The following is a 19663-nucleotide window of genomic DNA, read 5'->3' on the forward strand; positions in this document are numbered from 1 at the left end:
ACAAACTCTCTATCTGTCTCTGATTGGAAGAAGGCCCAAACAACTGAATAATGGCAGGCATAGTTGACAAGGAAGAAAACATTGACAGGCACAGACTCTGTCCGCTATTTGTCAATGGAAACTATCATCATGTCTGTGCACAAAACCCAAGAACATGCTGGCCGACCACTCAGACACAAACCGATTTGATTGTCTCCCCTGTCCAACTACATAACTGACCTCATACTGCCTGACTGTAAGCACTGATCCACACAATGCGTCCAGTCAAAAACACTTAACTGCTACCTGCTCAGCTTCTACACACTATTTTGATATCCACCCACATAAATAGACTAACCCCTTGTTCAACCATGTGAACTGACTGTCCATCCTCATGAATTAACTGTCCTTCTCCATTCTTCTGAACTAACTGACCTCTGATCAATCATCTCAAACTGACTGTCCATCCTTATAAACTGACTCATTCATTGTCCATCAACACAGTCTGACTGTTCATCCACATGATCATATTCTCCCTCTGTCCATTAGCACAAACTGACTGCCCATCCACATTAACTGACTGTCCCTTTGTCCATCAATGAGCATATTTTTACAAAATATTTAAAAGGAGGAATGTACAGTACAGAAATGGAGAGATGTTAGAAAGGAATTCCAGAGCTTGGAGTCTGGAGCATTGAAGACAAGGCTCCTGTAGTGGAGGAATTGTGTTTGGGAATACATAACTGGTTGGAATTAAAGGAACAAAAATATTTACAGAGGATTATGAAGCTGGAGGAGTCTGCCGAAATGGAGAAATGGTGAAGCCATAGAGAGATGTGAAATGAGAATGAGAATCTTAAAATCAAAAGATTGCTTGACTGGATTATGGGTCAGCAACCATGGGGTGAAGGGGAACCACACACACTGAAATCTTTGTCTCCATTTACACAGTCAGAATGCCCTGGTCCATCTGCACACATTGACTCAACAACATCTTTGCAGAAGCAGTAGCTGTCCCCCATCTATCCAGCTTCAGAGATTGACCATTGCCTAGTTGATCCACATTCAGTAATGTACTCTCATGTTTCGACACACATGCTAACTCTCCCAATGTATGACCATACAAACTGAATGTCTATTTCCCAACGACCCAAAAATGCTGCTCTGTCCACACACATGTCTAACTATCCCCATCAATGCACATGCATTTACTATTCTGTGCTTTGTCTATTCACACACATGCTGGAATCTTTCCCGCCACAGAAAAATGTTAGCATTGGTGAAAAAATTGGAAGAATTGTGTGAGATCAATGATTCAGGGATTCCTGATACCAAGAGCAACAAGCCCATTTTTCCAATCAAATGTTGAATGGCAAGATGAGATACTTGCTCGTGAGCAATATGCAGCTGATTTGCAAGTATTAACATCCCCATTATCATGTCATCCAGCCTCATTGAAATACAGTTTCTCATTCTGCCATCTACTGGATAGAAACTAGACAATGACATGTTCTCAACATGAAATCAAGAGCAATTACCAGCAGTGACTCCATCTTGCTGCTTTCCTTTCCAGCCCTACATCTTGAATGCCAGCCATCAATGGTTCAGGGCACACTTCATAGTCAGTGACCATCTTACTCATGCCTCTGTCAGCCAATTCCTGATGAAGGGCTTATACCCGAAACGTCAATTCTCCTGCTCTTCAGATGCTATCTGACCATTTGGGCATTTCCAGCACCACACTTTTTTACCCTGCCAATTTTTCACTGTCCAACCTGTCATTTGACAAGGACTATGCAAAACAGCTGTCAGTACTTGACCAAGTGCATGACCTGACCTAAAGATTGCACAATGCCAGCAATACAGGAGGTCCCAGCAGTGGCCAATACTTCCACTAGTACAAAGAAGATAGCATGAGAAAACTCGCTAGAGCTCAATGACAGAAACCTTGAAGAACTTACCAAAATTGACACTTCTGATTTCTGGTAACACTCAACCCACAGTGACTAACTCATGTCCGTTCATCTACACTATCTACTTATCCACAGAGACTGAATGCCCTGATGCCCAACCAGTTATTGCTTCCTAAGGTCTATTGTCATCCATAATATTTTCCTGATTACTCTCATACATTCATTTTCCTTCTGTTGACCCCATTATTCTTTAGTTAGTCATGTACTGATCCAGATTTAATGAGTTTGATAGATTTAACTGACTTTTTATACAAGTTTGTTCACAAGCAGATGAGTGCACAAACCATATCCTAAATTTCACATTTGCATTTTCTCATTTCGGATGAATTAAGCATACCATGATACCTGGTGAATAAAGTTGCTGTTGACATTCCTGTCATTGTTCACACAGAAGATTGCCTGTTTGGGAATCAATGACATGAATTCTCATCTTCAAGTTGTGGACATAATTGCATCACACCCCCAAAATAAAGCCTGAGAAGTTTTCAGGACAGATGATATACCTGCCAGATTACTGCCTGTGTGGTGACAACAAAATTCTTTTTCAATTATTTTAGGACATAGAGCAGTACAAAAATTCAAAATTGATTTTTCAAAGTTGAAATTTGTTGATAAAGATGCATCATGAGATCAAATTGTGAGCAAAGTTGGCTGAGACCCAAGATCCATAAACTGCCTCACTGAGGTTGTTATATAAAGAATACAAAATATTTCACTGATTAACTTACATAGCTCCATTGATGACCACAATTTTGGCTGTCATAAAAATCACAATATCCTTGATTGTTGTTGTGATATAATGTATCTTGGGATGCCCCTTAGAGATTGTGCGTTTAATTTGAACGGAGAAATCTTTATACACTTGATTGCAGTCAGACACAAAATTATAGTCGCAAGTTCCAGGAAACGTATAAAAATTCCCGTCGAAAGTCTTAAAGTGATTGTTTCCCCAGGTGCTGCAGACATGATCTCTGTGGTTTGGTAATCTAGCTGCAAAATGCAAATTCTAACATTTAGTAATGATGGAAAAAAACAAACTGAGAAATAGCTGCAATTTACATTTTCCATATATAAAATGGGAGAAAGTAAAGTAAAAAATACACTTGTTTATCATAGTTCTTTGCATTGTTCTTGATATCTACAATGCCAGTTAAGACAAGAAGTTCTGCTCGCCCAATTTTTCACACTTACCATGTTTGACTTCCACACAGGAGGTGGATGAAATGGCCCAGATAAAAATCCAAATCGTAGTACACCAGGAACCCATGGTAGACCGGGTCCTGTGAAGGCCAAACCTGAATCCCTACCTCACACAGAGTTTAAACCTTTTAAACCAACTGTTGACCATAAAAGTTATGATTGGGTGTGGCTGTAAAATGATAGGGTTCTTATTTTCAATGTACATTTTAGGCTACTTCCAACATAATGGGTGGATCTTTTCATAGAAGTATATCCATTCATCATCTGTTTCAGTAACCATATGGAGTGAGATTCCGGGATTGCAGTTTGTGCAAGTTCACCAATGATAAAGTGATATAGCCTGTATTTAGAGAACAGAAGCTAAGATGCGATATGTACAAATAGTGCTATTATGTAATGCATCCATATCATGCAGAAAAAATGTTATGTCCAAATGATGTTGTAACTTGGGATACACTCTGCATGTAACTACAATGCCACCTGACCAAGTAGCCCTGTTACCCAGGTGAATTGTGACATATTCTGGTCATGTAGCATAACATAGCCAATATGTAACATAAGAAATCACAGAGTTGTTACCATTTGGAAGGTCACCATTCAGCCCAGTTTGTGTTTTCACAAACTTTCCAAACAAACATTCTGATTTAGCATTGATCTCTTACCTTGTCCCTGTAAGCTTGCACATTGTTTCTATTCAAATAACTATCTAATACACTTTCAAATATTTGATTAACCAACCTCCACCACATTCTAAGCAGTGCATTCCAGATCTTAACTACCTGCTGTGTGAAAATCTTTTTTCTCACGTTGTGTTTCTTCCTTCACAGATTATTTCAGATTTGCCATGCTCTCATTCTCGATCCTTTTACAGGTGGGTACAATTTCGCCCTATGTTTTTATTTATTTATGTGTGGGGCTTAGGCATTGTTGGCTGGCCAACATTGGTTGCCCATCACTTTTTGCCCTTGAGAAGGTGGTGGTGAGCTGCCTTCTTGAATCACTGCAGTCCACTTGCTGTGGGTTGACCCATAATGCTGGTAGGTAGGGAATACCAGGATTTTGACTCAACGACTGTGAAGGAGTGGTGGTATATTTCCAAGTCAGGGTGGTGAGTGGCTTGGAGGAGAACTTGCAGATGTTGGTATTCTCAGGTACCTGCTGCCCTTGTCCTTCTAGGTGGAAGTGGTCATGGGTTTGGAAGGTGCTGTCTAAGGATCGTTGAGTAATTTCTGCAGTGCATCTTGCAAATAGTATACACTGCTGCTACTGAGTGCTGTTGGTGAAGGGATTGAATGTTTGTGGATGTGGTACCAATCAAGAGGGTTGCTTTGTTCTGGATGATGTCAAGCTTCTTGAGTGTTGTTGGAGCGGTACCCATCCAGGCAAGTGGGGAGTATTCCATCAAACTCCTGACTTGTGCCTTGTAGATAATGGATAGATTCTGTCCAGATCTGTCTTGATTTTGAAATTTTCTATGAACCCTCCTCTTAGCTTTCTTCTGTTAAAGGAAACAGTTCCAACTTCATTAATCTATTTTTGTAACTGAAGTTCCTCATTCCTGGAACCACTCTAGAAATTATCTTCCACAATCTCTCTAATGCATTCACACCCTGTTTAAAGGGTGGCATCAGTGGGCACAGTACTTCAGCTGATGTATAATTAGTGTATTAGATAGGTTTGCTACAACTTTCCTGCTCTTGTGTATACCCTGTTAATACAGTTCAGATTACCAAATATTTTAATAACTGCTGTCTCTCCTTTTGCCTTGCCACCTTCAATGACATGCTCATATACACCCTGGTCTTGCTCTGTTCCTCCACACATTTTGGAGTTATACCTTTGTCTTATCCTGCCTTTCCATATTCTTTCTACTAAAACGTATCACATCACATTTTGTCCACATTGACCTTCATCTGCCATCTGTCCATTCCATTGCCTTGTCAATGTCCATTTGAAATTCTACACTGTCCTTCTCACAATTGACAATATTTCCAAATTTGAAATTGCCTCCTCTATACCAAGGTTTAGATCACCAATACATAATATGAAAAACAATGGTACCACTACTTACTCCAGGGGAACTTACTCCGGGCGGCAGAGTGGCTCAGTGGTTAGCACTGCTGCCTCATAGCACCAGGGACCCAAGTTTGATTCCAACCTCGGGTGACTCTCAGTGTGGAGTTTCCATGTTCTCCCCGTGTCTGCATGGGTTAACTCACACAATACAAAGATGTGCCAGTCAGGTGAATTCGCAATGATAAATTGTCCATAGTGTTAGGGGTGTTAGTTAGGGGTCAGTGTAGGGTAGCGGAATGGTTCTGGGCGGTTACTCCTAGGAGGATCGGTGTGGACCTGTTGGGCCGAAGGACCTGTTTCCATACTGCAGGGAATCCAATCTAAAAAGGGGCGGCACGGTGGCTCAGTGGTTAGCACTGCTGCCTCACCGCACCAGGTCCCAGATTCAATTCCAGCCTTGGGCAACTGTCTGTGTGAAGTTTGCACCTTTCTCCTCGTGTCTGCATGGGTTTCCTCTGGGAGCTCCAGTTTCCTCCCACAGTCCAGAGATGTGCAGGTTAGGGTGAATTGGCCATTCTAAATTGCCCATAGTGTTACGTACATTAGTCAGAGGGAAATGGCTCTTCGGGGGGTCAGTGTGGACTCGTTGGGCCGAAGGGCCTGTTTCCACACTGTAGGGAATCTAATCAAACTTCACTACAAAACATCCTCCAGCATGAAAAATATCCACTTACCGTTGATTTCTGTTTCTATTACTAAGCAAATTTGATATCCATGCTGCTACTGTCTATTTTTTCTTTGAGTTCTAACTTTGCTCATAAGTCATTTTTTTGTGCTACTGTATTAAATGCCTTTTGGAAGTCCATTTAAACAACAGCAATGGCATTCTCTTCACTGGCATTCTCTGTTACAACTTCAGAAAGCTCCAGTAAATCAGTTTCCTTAAGAAATCCATGCTGGCTAACTTTAACTAACCCATATTTGTCTTTGTAACTATTAGTTCTACATCAAATAATTGCTTCCAAAAGTTCTCTTCCTCTCTCCACATCCTCCCAAAAAGTAAACTGACTCAAAGTTTGGGAGAAGATTTGTAGCTCGTTGTTGTGGTTCTGTTCGCCGAGCTGGGAATTTGTGTTGTAGATGTTTCGTCCCCTGTCTAGGTGACATCCTCAGTGCTAGGGAGCCTCCTGTGAAGCGCTTCTGTGATATTTCCTCCGGCATTTATAGTGATTTGTATCTGCCGCTTCCGGTTGTCAGTTCCAGCTGTCCGTTGCAGTGGCTGGTATATTGGGTCCAGGTTGATGTGCTTATCGACCTGGACCCAATATACCGGCCACTGCAGCGGACACCTGGAACTGACAACCGGAAGCGGCAGATACAAGTCACTATAAATGGCGTAGGAAAGATCACAGAAGCGCTTCACAAGAGGCTCCCAAGCACTGAGGATGTCACCTAGACAGGGGACGAAACGTCTGCAACACAAATTCCCAGCTCGGCGAACAGAACCACAACAGTTAAACTGACTGGTCTGTGATTGCTGGGTGTATGCTTCCATTATTTTTGAACAAGAGTGTAATGTTTGCAATCCTCCAGTGTTAAGATGGAACTTAGGTGAGATTTCCCAATGTGTATGGTTCCAGACAGGCTACCCCAAACCTTTAAACTGCCAGATAGGGAAGAGTAAAATAATTTTCTTCATTCACCCATCTTCTTGGTTGGTGGCAAAAAGGTTAAATTTGGAAAACAAAAACTCCCTTTCCTTCAGATATCTTTCTCCCAGATGCAAATGAACTATGTTTTCAAAGATTTTTATCAGACTTCTTTGAATTAACAAAGAGTGAGTTTATTAATTAGTAAACATAAGAATAATTAGTAGAGCAACACACATGCAGATTACAAATAAGATATTTTTGTTTGTGAATTGTTCATGAAGAGCCGATAGTTGAACTTTGCAGCCATTGCAGTGGAGGTTCCAGTAGTGTTGGCAGTGGTAGGTGAACAGACAGGTTTATGAACCTTAGTTTTGCAGTTTGGCTGAGATTCTGTTGTCCTGATGCCTTTTGAATGCGATCGAATTCCAGCATTCAGTGTGAGAGAGATTCCTTTTGTTGTCCCATTCACTCTTTAACTGGTTTCAACACAGAGTAAAGAAATCTACAGGGTTAACCAGAGGATTTTTTTTGGTTGTTGTCACTTACACTCATTGACTGCACATGACAGCACTCAGTCCTGTTCGTCCACTTTAGTTGAATTGAAATTTGTTTTTTTGCATATTTCTAGAGGGTAAAATTGTCATCTGTACAAAAGGTGACTTTCTGCTGAGAGGGAAGACATAGTCAGCCCCCCATGGTTTCTTGTTATGCATCCCCCTGTTGACAATCGACATGGGAAACATTTATGGCTTCAAATAGGACTTTGCCAGATATTAACTGAATTTAAATCCAGTTTTTCTGTAGCAGTTCTCCTTTTTAAAAAAATACAATTTGGAATTAAAAGAAAAAGATCTATAAATATTTTAGAGTTTGATCTCGGTCATAACAAAAGGTCTCTTGCACAAATCCTAAGTCTAAATACTGAAACCTATGGCCCTTGCTTCCATAATTTCCACTCCCACCTTAGTAGCCTTATCCAGGTCTGGTGCCTTGTCATAAGAACACAAGCTATAGGAGCAGAATTAGGCCACTTAGTCCATCGAGGTAAAAACAATGACTGCAGGTGCTGGAAACCAGATTCTGGATGAGTGGTGCTGGAAGAGCACAGCAGTTCAGGCAGCATCCAAGGAGCTTCGAAATCGACGTTTCGGGCAAAAGCCCTGATGAGTTTCTCAACTCCATTACCTGCCTACTCCCCAAAACTTTTGATTCCTTTACTAATTAAGAACGTATCTATCTCTTCATACACTCAATGACTTGGCTTCCACAGCCTTCTGGGGCAATAAGATCCAAAGAATCACCACCCCTGGCTGAAGGAATTCCTTCTCAATTTGATTCTAAAAGGTTTGAAGCTGTGCCTTTGGGTCCTAGTCTGTCCTACGAGTGAAAACATCTTCTCGACATCCACATTATCCTGGCCTATTCTGTAAGTTTCAATGGGATTCCCCCTCATCCTTTTAAACTTCATCAAGTACAGCCCCAGAGACCTCAACCACTCCTCATATAACAAGTCTTCATCCCAGGACCTCAGGTGATCACCTGATTGCAAAAGCTGTGCAACTGGTCACGGTAGAAATACCTGAGACCACTTGCACTCTGAGCCCTGCTGGAGACCTGACACCAGCTCAACCCCAGGCAGGAAAGGACTCAGTAATGTTGGCAATCATGTACTTCATGATTGAATGAACATGAATAGGGAGTGGCAGACAGGTATGTAGGTCGCATTGGTTAGTATCGCGTAAGAGCTGCTGAACTACAATCATCTGGCCACCTTCATGAAAACAAATAGAAATTTCTGAAGAAACTCAGCAGGTCTGACATCATTTGTGTTGAGAAAGCAAAGTTAACATTTTGAGTCCAGTGACCCATTGTCAGAACATGGTCAGGTTGGCGGCTGCCTTTGTAACCATGTCCAGCATCCTCAGGGTTGGCTGGAGAGATGCACATTCCTCCACACCATCACTCGAGCCATGATCCTTAGGACCAAAGGCATGGTGATAGAGAGACAGGGTACCTGACACACACTCAGGTGGCACTTCCTCACAAGGAGACAGTGGCGCGTCAAGAGACATCTAGCCAGAGGACATCTCAGGAGACATCCAGGACACTAGGCACGACCAGATCCTATACTTCCAGCCCTTAGAAGTTCATGCTGACAAGGATCAATTTGCATGCGGCCTATCCAGACACAAGTGCCTTGGAGCTGGCCGACCAAACCTGCTGGATCAATGGGCTCCACTGTTGATTTGACACCCTGCACCCAAGTAGTGAAACCAGGGAGTGCAATAAGACACAGCAGAGGGAAGAGGAAGAAGATGACTTACTTAGGGCACTTTGCTGGCATAGGTCACAATGCATGTGCATAGTGTGTTATTTTACAGTTTTTTTTAAAGAGTGGTCACTGATTTCACCTTAAATGTAATTTTAATGTCTCTCTGTATAGCTCCAAATGTCAATGGCTGCAGACAGTGTTCCATTGGTGAAAGTTTGTGCTGAGAGCCTGCTACTTTATCTGGAAGTGAAAGGTACAATACACATACATGGGTATGGGGGTGCTGACACCTTTAGCACTTTTCATACCAGGCCCCTTTGCTTTCATGGCCTCTCTGCTATGAATCAGTTGATCAGCGATATCTGTGGCAACACAAAGATGAGGCACAATGCATTCGAATAGCCACAGAATAGGGCTTCCACGGGGCTGGGACCTGTAGTGTGCATCGGTTAGTGTGCAATATTCTTTCTCTTTAAAGGCCCTGACATTGGAGGATCCTGCAGCCTCCTTACCAAAGGTTGAATCACTTATTCCATCCACTCCAAATATGATTGCAACCATTTTCTTCATCACTGTGCTGTTTGGATTTCCAACACAAGTCAAGGCAAGACTGAAAGCTCCTTGATCACTAGTTTTCAGGTACCAACTCAATGTGTCAATGTGCTCCTAGGCATCCCAATTCTGGGAGCCATTTCCATAAACTTCATGAGCTTTGAAGCTCCCCAAGTTGTCCCGCCAACTATCTGTATGCACCTGCCGACCTTTTCCAACCAGCCCCTCGTACATAGATGAACTATGTGCTCTTATTATTCTACATTACCCCTACTTAGAACAAAGTAGAGTCCCTCAATGTTGTGCTGACCTTTTATTCTACACTAAGAACAAACTAACCTACATACCCTTCATTTTACTATCTTCCATGTGCCTATCCAAGTGTAGCTTATATGTCCCTAATGTATCTGACTCTACTACCACTGCTGGCCCAGTATTTCACACACCCACCACTCTCTGTGTAAAGAATCTACCTCTGACATCGCCCTGAAACCTTCCTCCAATCACCTTAAAATTATGTCCCCTCGTGATAGAGATTTCTTCATTCTGTCTATGCCTCTCATCATCTTGTACACCCCTATCAAGTCACCGCTCATCCTTCTTCGCTCCATTGAATAAAGCCCAAACTCCCTCAACCTTTCTCATAAGACGTGCCCTCCAGTCCAGGCAGCATCCAGGTAAATCTCCTCTGCACCCTCTCTAAAGCTTCCACATCCTTCCTATAATGAGCAACCAGAACTAAACACAATATTCCAAGTGTGGTCGAACCAGGGCTTGATAGATACACAGCATAAACTTGCGGCTCTTAAACTCAATCCCCCTGCTAATGAAAGCCAACACAACATAGTTGTGGTTCTGTTCGCCGAGCTGGGAATTTGTCTTGCAAACGTTTCGTCCCCTGTCTAGGTGACATCCTCAGTGCTTGGGAGCCTTCTGTGAAGCGCTTCTGTGATGTTTCCTCTGGCATTTATAGTGGCCTGTCTCTGCCGCTTCCGGTTGTCAGTTCCAGCTGTCCACTGTAGTGGCCGGTATATTGGGTCCAGGTCGATGTGTTTGTTGATGGCACTCATCCACAGACTCTATCAACAAACACATCGACCTGGACCCAATATACCGGCCACTACAGCGGACAGCTGGAACTGACAACCGGAAGCGGCAGAGACAGGCCACTATAAATGCCGGAGGAAACATCACAGAAGCCCTTCACAGGAGGCTCCCAAGCACTGAGGATGTCACCTAGACAGGGGACGAAACGTTTGCAAGACAAATTCCCAGCTCGGCGAACAGAACCACAACAACGAGCACCCGAGCTACAAATCTTCTCCCAAACTTTGACCAACACAACATAAGCCTACTTAACAATCCTATCAACTTGGGTGGCAACTTTGAGGGATCTATGTTCCTCCACACTACCAAGAATCCTACTTTTAACCCTATAATCTATATTCGAATTCGACCTTCCAAAATGAATCACTTCATAAATTCCAGGTTGGACCCCATTTGCTGCTTCTCTGCATTCTGTCAATACCCCATTGGAACTTACAAACAGCCCTCCACACTATTCACAACTTCACTAACTAACCTTTGTGTCATCAGCAAACTTACTAACCCACCCTTCCACTTCATCATCCAAGTCATTTATTAAAATCACAAAGAGCAGAGGTCCCAGAACAGATCCCTGTGGGACATCACTAGATACTGAGTTCCAGGCTGAATACTTTCCACCTACCACCACCCTCTGTCTCCTATGGGCCTCCTTACTTGACTGAGCCTACTATGGGGAAAATTATTAAACACCTTGCTAAAATCCATGTATACCACATCTACAGCTCTACCTTCATTAATGTGTTTTGTCACATTCTCAAAGAATTCAGTAAGGCTTGTGCAGCCTCACCTGCCCTTCACAAAGCCTAGCTGACTGTCTCTAATCAAACTCTGCTTTTCTAAATAATCATAAATCCTGTCTCTCTAATAACTTGCCTACCACCGATGTAAGACTGATTGCTGTATAATTCCAGGATTATCCCTCTTCCCTTTCTTGAACAAGGGAATACATTTGCCATCCTCCAATTATCTGGTACTACTCCAGTGGACAGTGAGGATGCAAAGAACATCGTCAAAGGCGCAGCAATCTTTTCCCTTGCTTCCCGTAGAAACCTTGGGTACATCCTGTCTGGCCCAGGACTTATCGATCCTCATGTTTGTCAATATTTCCAACACATCCTCCTTTTTAGCATCAATCTGTTCGATTGTATCAAACTGTTTCACACTGTCCTCACAAACGACAAGGTCCCTCTCACTAGTGAATACTGAAGTGAGGTATTCATTTAGGATCTCCACTATTTCCTCCGACTCCAGGCACAAGTTCCCTCCACTATCCCTAACTGGCCCTACTCTCACTCTGGGCATAGAACATAGAACAGTACAGCACAGAACAGGCCCTTCAGCCCACAATGTTGTGCTGACCACTGATCCTCATGTATGCACCCTCAAATTTCTGTGACCAGCAGTCCAGCAGTCTCTTAAATGTCCCCAATGACCTTGCTTCCACAACTGCTGCTGGCAACATATTCTATGCTCTCACAACTCTCTGTGTAAAGAACCTGCTTCTGACATCCCCTCCTCCACCCAGCTTAAAACTATGACCCCTCGTGTTAGCCATTTCTGCCCTGGGAAATAGTCTCTGGCTATCGACTCTATCTATGCCTCTCATTATCTTGTATACCTCAATTAGATCCCCTTTCCTCCTCCTTTCCTCCAATGAAAAAAGTCCGAGCACAGTCAACCTCTCTTCATAAGATAAGCCTTCCAGTCCATGCAGCATCCTGGTAAACCTCCTCTGAACCCTCTCCAAAGCATCCACATCTTTCCTATAATAGGGCGACCAGAACTGGACACAGTATTCCAAGTATTCCTCTTGTTCATCATATAAATGTAGAATGCCTTTGGGTTTTCCTTAATCCTACTCACCAAGGCTTTTTCATGCCCCCTCCCAACTCTCATAAGTCTGTTCTCCAGTTCTTTCCTGGCTTTCTGCTTATACAGTGTTTGCAGTATAACCTGCTGGCACATGATGCAGGTGTGAGATTGATTTAACACACAGTTGCAGAGCAAGATGTATGCTATCTTGTCTGAGGACTGCTGATCAGTAATTCAAGCTGCATGCTTGTATGACTGCTGTAATTGACATAGCAAAGGAAGGCAAGACTGGGCATGGATTGTGTGAGGCTGTTGGTGGGTGCTGAGTAATTGAGTGCTAAGAGACCAAGCGAGCATCTCTGAGCAACCTAGTCCAATCTATGAGCTGGGTGTTAATCTGTGAACATTATGTGTCCTTGCTGTACCCTTTAATGCTTATTGCTGGTGTGCCTTGAGATCCAAGTCTGCAATTGCAGAACACCATGCCAGGGCCTCTGACTGGTGCAATGATGGTGGTGAGGGCTTAGTAACTGGCTGATGTTAATGACTATGAATGATGATGCATGTGGCTGATGCCTATGAATCATGTATGTGATGCACTTTAGATGCAATATGGAGGGCCTTTGGAGCAAGCAGAGAGCTGAATCCACCAGGTACTGTTCTAGTTTCCATGTCAAAGTTTTTTGACATCTGGCTTTTTTGGCATGTTTGGTAAGCATAAAAGCTGAATATTAATGAACTGGGTTGAGCCACTGACAAAACATTTAACAAGCAATAGTCCCCCTTATTTGGAAACTCAATGCTATCTCCATGTTAGATACATAGCAGAGTTAATGAGTTTATGAATGGCTTGAGAATACTTGAAACTCTTTCAAACAGTGATGAAACAATAGGCTGATATTCATGCTGCAGCCTGAAACTTTTAGCCAGCAGACTGTGGTAGTGGTCCTACTAATATCACCTGAACCCTGAAAGCCTCAGTTCAGTCGTCTGTGCAGATTAGCTCAGGAAAATTAATTATTTGATTGAAATCTCACATTAGGGTCAAACTGTAGGCCCTATTTGAAGCTCACTACCTGACTAACTAATACAAAAATATTAGCAAATTTATGTTCCTTCCTTCCCTCAAATGGTTGCAGAATAGTAAGCAGGTTTAATGAGGCTGCTCACTTCACTTAAGGACTTATACAAAGTCAAGCAAGGCTGCATCACCATTAGCTCTCCATGATGTAGATATGGGAGAGATCCCTTCCATAAGGCAACATTCCTAGCACTAAGCCTAGATAAGCAGACCTACGTCAGGAAGGAGAATAACTTCATGCTGGAATACTAATACATCACAGCAGCATCATTTATGGTCATGCCCAAACCACATGACTGTGCCTTGATTACTAAACAGTTAATGTCATAACTAGAGTTGACTGGAATATTGCATAATCAGTGTAGGCAAAGTAGGCTACATGAAGAAAGTGGAAAACAATCTTCACTTTCATAACTTTTGACAGGTTATGCCAGTGTTTAGCTATGCCTTCAGACACCTTTGAAAGGCTGAAAGTTCTGAAGGGTCACTTGACCCATAATGTTAGCTCTGATTTCTCTCCACAAGAGACTGCTGAGACTTTCTGGTGGTGCAGTGGCTCAGTTGTTAGCACTGCTGCTTCACAGTGCCAGGGTCCCAGGTTTGATTACAGCCTCGGGCGACTGTCTGTGTGAAGTTTGCACATTCTCCCTGTGTCTCTGTGGGTTTCCTCCGGTTTCCTCCCACAATCCAAAGATGTGCAGGTCAGGTGAACTGGCCATGCTCATTTGTCCATTATGTTGGATGAATTAGTCAAAGGAGGGTGGGTTACTCTTCAGAGGGTTGGTATGGACTTGTTGGGCTGAAGAACCTGTTTCCACACTGTAGGGAATCTTAATCTAATTTTTCATCAATTGCCATTTTTGTACCTTTGAAAGGCTGATTGACCAGAGTGATAGGCTAATATAATTATGTAGTGTATCTAGATAACCTCCCAAAGTACAGAGACATGTAGGAAATGCACTTGGAGGAACTTGAATCCCTTGTCCATAAGATAAATTCAGCTAATAAAATGGTCCATCTCACAAATATGAGTTCGCTAAAGATAGAGTGAATTACCTAGGCCACATGTGGATCAAAGATGAGGACTGCAAAGCTGCTAGTGGGAGCTAGGTTCCTTGCACCCACATCAAAAGGGGGAACTGTGAGCCTACTGACAGTTTGTTCCAAAATTCATTATTGCAGTGACACTGCTAACAGACTTGTTACAGAAACAAGAAAGGTAGTGTGAACTGAGAAATGCCAAAGGACTTTTGAAAATCCGAAGACCAGTTTAAATGGCTCAGTGGCTAGTACTGCTGCCTCACAGCCCCAGGGACCCAGATTCAATTCCAGCCTTGACTGACTGTCTGTGTAGAGTTTGCACATTCTCCCTCTGTCTGTGTGGGTTTCCTCTGGGTGCTCCAGTTTCCTCCCAAAATCCAAAGATGTGTAGGTCAGGTGAATTGGCCATGCTGAATTGCCTATAGTGTTAGATGCATTAGTCAGGGGTAAATGTAGGGCAGGGAAATGGATCTGGGTGTGTTACTCTTTGGAGGGTTAGTGTGGACTTGTTGGGCCGAAGGGCCTGTTTCCATACTGTAGGGAATCTAATCAGTAATAAATAAATCTTTTCTTACAGCTCCAAACTTTAATCATTTAAGGTAGCCATCGATATGAGTGGGGTTAGGCTGGGGGCTGTCCTTCTTCTGGAACACAAATTTCAATTAGCAAGGAGAACTAGTTACATGTATTTAAAAAAATTAAATAAGTATCTATTCTACAGTAGAGAAGGAAACTCTTGCTTTACCACTAGCTCTAAAGTACTTTGAGATATATTTCCAAAATAGGGACAGCAAAATAGCAGTCTTTTACCTTTTGCTGAAAATTTAAAGAGCCAGTCACCAGATTATTAATTTGGAGTTTATTCCTTCAATCGTCTCACATTGCCAGTGTATGAAATGTAAATTCTAGACATCTTGTCACTCAAACATTGGGTGTGTGTGTGTGTGACTATGTCTGTAGTTTTACTTTTTTTCTCTCATTTTCTCCTTTATGTAATGAAATGCCATTACCATAGAATCCAGATCAACAATGGGGGTGTTAAACTTTAATTGCAAAGTCACCAAGAAAACAGAAATTGTTGGAAAAACCCAGCAGGTCTGGCAGCATCAATGGTTAGAAAGCAGAGTTAATAGTTTAGGTCCAGCAACACTTCTTCAAAATCGATAGATGCTAGGAAAAGGGGTATGTGTGCTAAACAAAGCAGATGGGAATGATAAAAGAGTAAACGATACATGGAGACGGAGGCCAGAGGCAGACAAAGACAATTAGGCAGAAAACTGAATGGATAATGGCAAGCCAGGAGAAAGAAGAGCTGCTCATGGGGACCATAGTAGGTGAAAATGATTGGCTCTGCTGAAAGTAGCTTGTGATGACAGAGTCTGAGTTGCAGGAGTAGGTAAAGGACATGGGAGAAGGTGCTCAAGACCAAAAATTGTTGAACTCAAATGTTACGTCAAGAAGGCTGCAAGGGTCCCTTAAGTGGAAAATTAGGTGTTGTTCTTCAGCATGCACTGAGTCTCACTGGAGCACTGTAGCAAGCCCAAGATAGAAATATTGGCCAGAAAACATGGTGATGTGTTGAAGTGGCAGGTAACTGGAAACTCAGGTTCATCTTTGCAGACAGAACATAGGTCCTCTGTGAAAGCAGTTGCCCAATTTGCATTTCATCCTTCCAGTGTAATGGAGATATATTGTAACCGGTAGATTAGATTGAGCGAAGTCCAGATAAATCACTGCTTCATCTGGAGATAGAAAAAGACATTCCCATAGTCTACAGGAACAAGATGTCCAGCAATGCCCATGTAGGGTCTGGAGCTTGTTTTATGCTTTCAACCAGCAACTCTATGAGTTTCTTCCTGTACTAAAAACCTCTCCTTAAGTAATTTCAAATGCCCTTGAGTTTGGAGCCTATAAGCAATATCCAGGCTTAGGCTGAAAAGTGGCAATGCTTCACACAAATGCCAAGCATTAACCATCCTCAGCAAGAGGGAATCTAATCTGAAGAGATGACTTGGCGAATAGGATTTCAGATTCTTCAGAGACATTAGGAGCGGTTTTGGGGGAGGTGGGATCAATACACACTGGATGGGTTACACTTAGGGAGGACCACACCTGATGTCCTGGAGGGAGTATTTGCTAGAGTGGTTGGAATGCTTTAAACTCAAAATGGCAGAAGGATGGTAGCCTGAGCAAGGAGCCAGAGAAGAGGAATCAAGGACAAAACACAGTAAGGGGAATAAGAAAAATGCTTTGCAGAGAAACTAAGGACCAGGATCAAATATGGCCACAGTGAAAAATAATGAAAACGGGAGAAGTAATGTTAAAAAGACAATTTTTAATGTCTTAATGCTCAGAGCAATAGTATAGGTAGATGGGCTTCAGATTGGTTTAGGGCCTGTACTGTGCTGTAATGTTCTATTTTCTATATTCACTTTAAAGTGAAAGAATTAGATTAGATTCCCTACTGTATGGAAACAGGCCATTTGGCCCAACAAGTCCACACTGACCCTTTGAAGAGTAATCCACCCAGACCCATTCCTCTACCCTATATTTACCCCTCACTAATGCGCCTAACACTATGGGCAACTTAGCATGACCAATTCACCTGACCTGCACATCTTTGGACGGTGGGAGGAAGCTGGAGCACCTCAAGGAAATCCATACAGACACAGGGAGAATATGCAAACTCCACCCAATTAACTGTGTAAATGGATGAAAACAAGTATGGTATAGTTAGGATTACAGAGATATGATTGCAGGTGACCAGGGATGGGAAATGAATATCCAGGAGTATTCAATATTTAGGAAAGAAAGACAAAAAGGAAAAGGTGGTGGAGTTGCATTCCTGGTTAAAGAGAAAATTGTGGAAGCTATATGGTTAGGGGTGAGCAGCATCAAGGGACAAAAAAAATTATGGGTGTTTTGTTTGGGCCCCCAAACTGTTGGGTTTATGTTGGAAATCATAAAATTCCTACAGTGTGGAAGAGGCCATTTGGCCCATCAAGTCCACACAGACTTTTTTTTAAATTTCAAAAATATACTTTATTCATAAAATAATTTGATGATCTGTACAGTTGGTCATGCCATACATACGTAAACATTTACATACAGAGATCAGAATTTATCATTTGTATATATAGGTCTGTACATTTATCAATCATATGTCCATATATTTAGCTGAGGTGTCAGCAGAGCCTAAATGATTGCATGGGCCCCCTGTTCTTCTTAGGCAGGCAGATGTTACACGGTGGTCTTTCCCCACCGGTCCTTGGCGGCAGCTGCACCAAGCTTCAGCGCGTCCCTCAACACGTAGTCCTGGATCTTGGAATGTGCCAGTCTGCAACACTCAGTTGGGGTCAACTCCTTCAGCTGGAAGATCAACAAGTTTCAGACCGCCCAGAGAGCGTCCTTCACCAAGTTGATGATCCTCCAGGTACAGCTGATGTTCGTCTTGCTGTGCGTCCCAGGGAACAGACCATAGAGCACAGAGTCCCACGTCACGGCACTACTCGGGACGAACCTTGACAAACACCAAAACATTCCTCTCTAGACTTCTTCTGCGTAGGCACACTCCAGACGGAGGTGTATGACAGTCTCATCCCTCCCCCAGCCACTTCGAGGGCAGTGTGCGGTGCAGCTGAGAGTCCCGGGGCCGGGGCCGGGGCCGGGGCCGGGGCCGGGGCCGGGGCCGGGGCCGGGGCCGGGGCCGGGGCCGGGGCCGGGGCCGGGGCCGGGGCCGGGGCCGGGGCCGGGGCCGGGGCCGGGGCCGGGGCAACACTCCAAAAAGCATCTCACTCAGACCCCTAATATATCCCCATAACCCCACATTAAGCATGGCTAATCCATCTAACCTATACATCTTTGGATGTTGGGAGGAAACCCATGCAGACCTTGGTGCTGTGAAGTTGCAATGCCAACCACTATGACACCATACTGCACTAATGGCATTAAAAAGGAAAGTTAGGGATATATGCAATAAAGGAATGTCTGTAGTTATGGGTGACTTTAATTTGCATATAGATTGGACAAATCGAATCAGTAACATTACCTGACAGAAGGAATTCCTGGAGAATACACAGTGGCTTTTTGCATCAATACGTTGAGGAACCAAGTTGAGCACAGGCCACCCTAGACTGGTTATTATGCAATGAGAAGGGATATTTGGTAATCTAGTTATGTGAGGCCCTTTGGGATGAGCAACCATAATTTAATAGAACTTCTCATCGAGATGAAGAGTGATACAGTTAATACTGAGACTAGGATTCTGCATCTAAATAGACAAAATAACAATGGTATGAGTTGCATGTTAGCTATGATAGATTGGGGGGATGTTACTGAAAGGGATGATGATGGAAAGGCAATGACAAACATTCAAAAAGTGCATGAGTGAACTGCAATAATTATTCATTCCTGTCTTGTGCAAAAGTAAACCGAGAAATGTGGCCAAACCATGGCTTACAGGGGAAATTAGAGATAGCATTAGACCCAAGGAAAAGGCACACAGTTAGGCAGAAAAATCACAGATCTGAAGGGTGGAAGCAATTTAGAATTCAGCAAATGAGGTCAAAGGGATTCATTAGGAAAGGGAAAATAGAACATAAGAGTAAGCTTGCAAGGATCATAAAAACTGATTGTAAATGTTTCTGTAAGTATGTCCCTTATAAATATGGGCGACACAGTGGCTCAGTGGTTAGCACAGCTGCCTCACAGCACCAGGGACCCAGGTTCAATTCCCACCTCGGGCAACTGTCTGTGTGGAGTTTGCACATTCTCCCTGTGTCTGTGTGGGTTTCCTCCAGGTGCTCCAGTTTCCTCCCACAGTCCAAAGATGTGCTGGTTAGGTGAATTGGCCATGCAAAATTGCCCATAGTATCCAGGGGTGTGTAAGGTAAGTGCATTAGTCAGGGAAATGTAGAGTAATAGGGTAGAGAAATGGGTCTGGGTGAGATACTCTTTGGAGGGCCGGTGTGGACTTGGG

At 43.1% G+C, this 19663-nt stretch overlaps 1 protein-coding gene across 1 annotated transcript in view; it reads right to left on the reverse strand.

The window, feature by feature from the left end:
- Positions 1-3219, reverse strand: part of LOC140493877 (uncharacterized) — a 183018-nt gene extending 179799 nt beyond the window's left edge. The window contains exons 1-2 of the mRNA XM_072592871.1: positions 3144-3219; positions 2681-2942 (exon numbers count right to left, since the gene is read on the reverse strand). Coding sequence (XP_072448972.1) covers positions 2681-2942; positions 3144-3219 — 338 coding nt within the window. The remainder of the gene's footprint in view (positions 1-2680; positions 2943-3143) is intronic.
- Positions 3220-19663: the final 16444 nt, after the last annotated feature.

The sequence above is a fragment of the Chiloscyllium punctatum genome, chromosome 22, assembly GCF_047496795.1.
Source record: "Chiloscyllium punctatum isolate Juve2018m chromosome 22, sChiPun1.3, whole genome shotgun sequence".
NCBI classification, from domain to species: domain Eukaryota; kingdom Metazoa; phylum Chordata; class Chondrichthyes; order Orectolobiformes; family Hemiscylliidae; genus Chiloscyllium; species Chiloscyllium punctatum.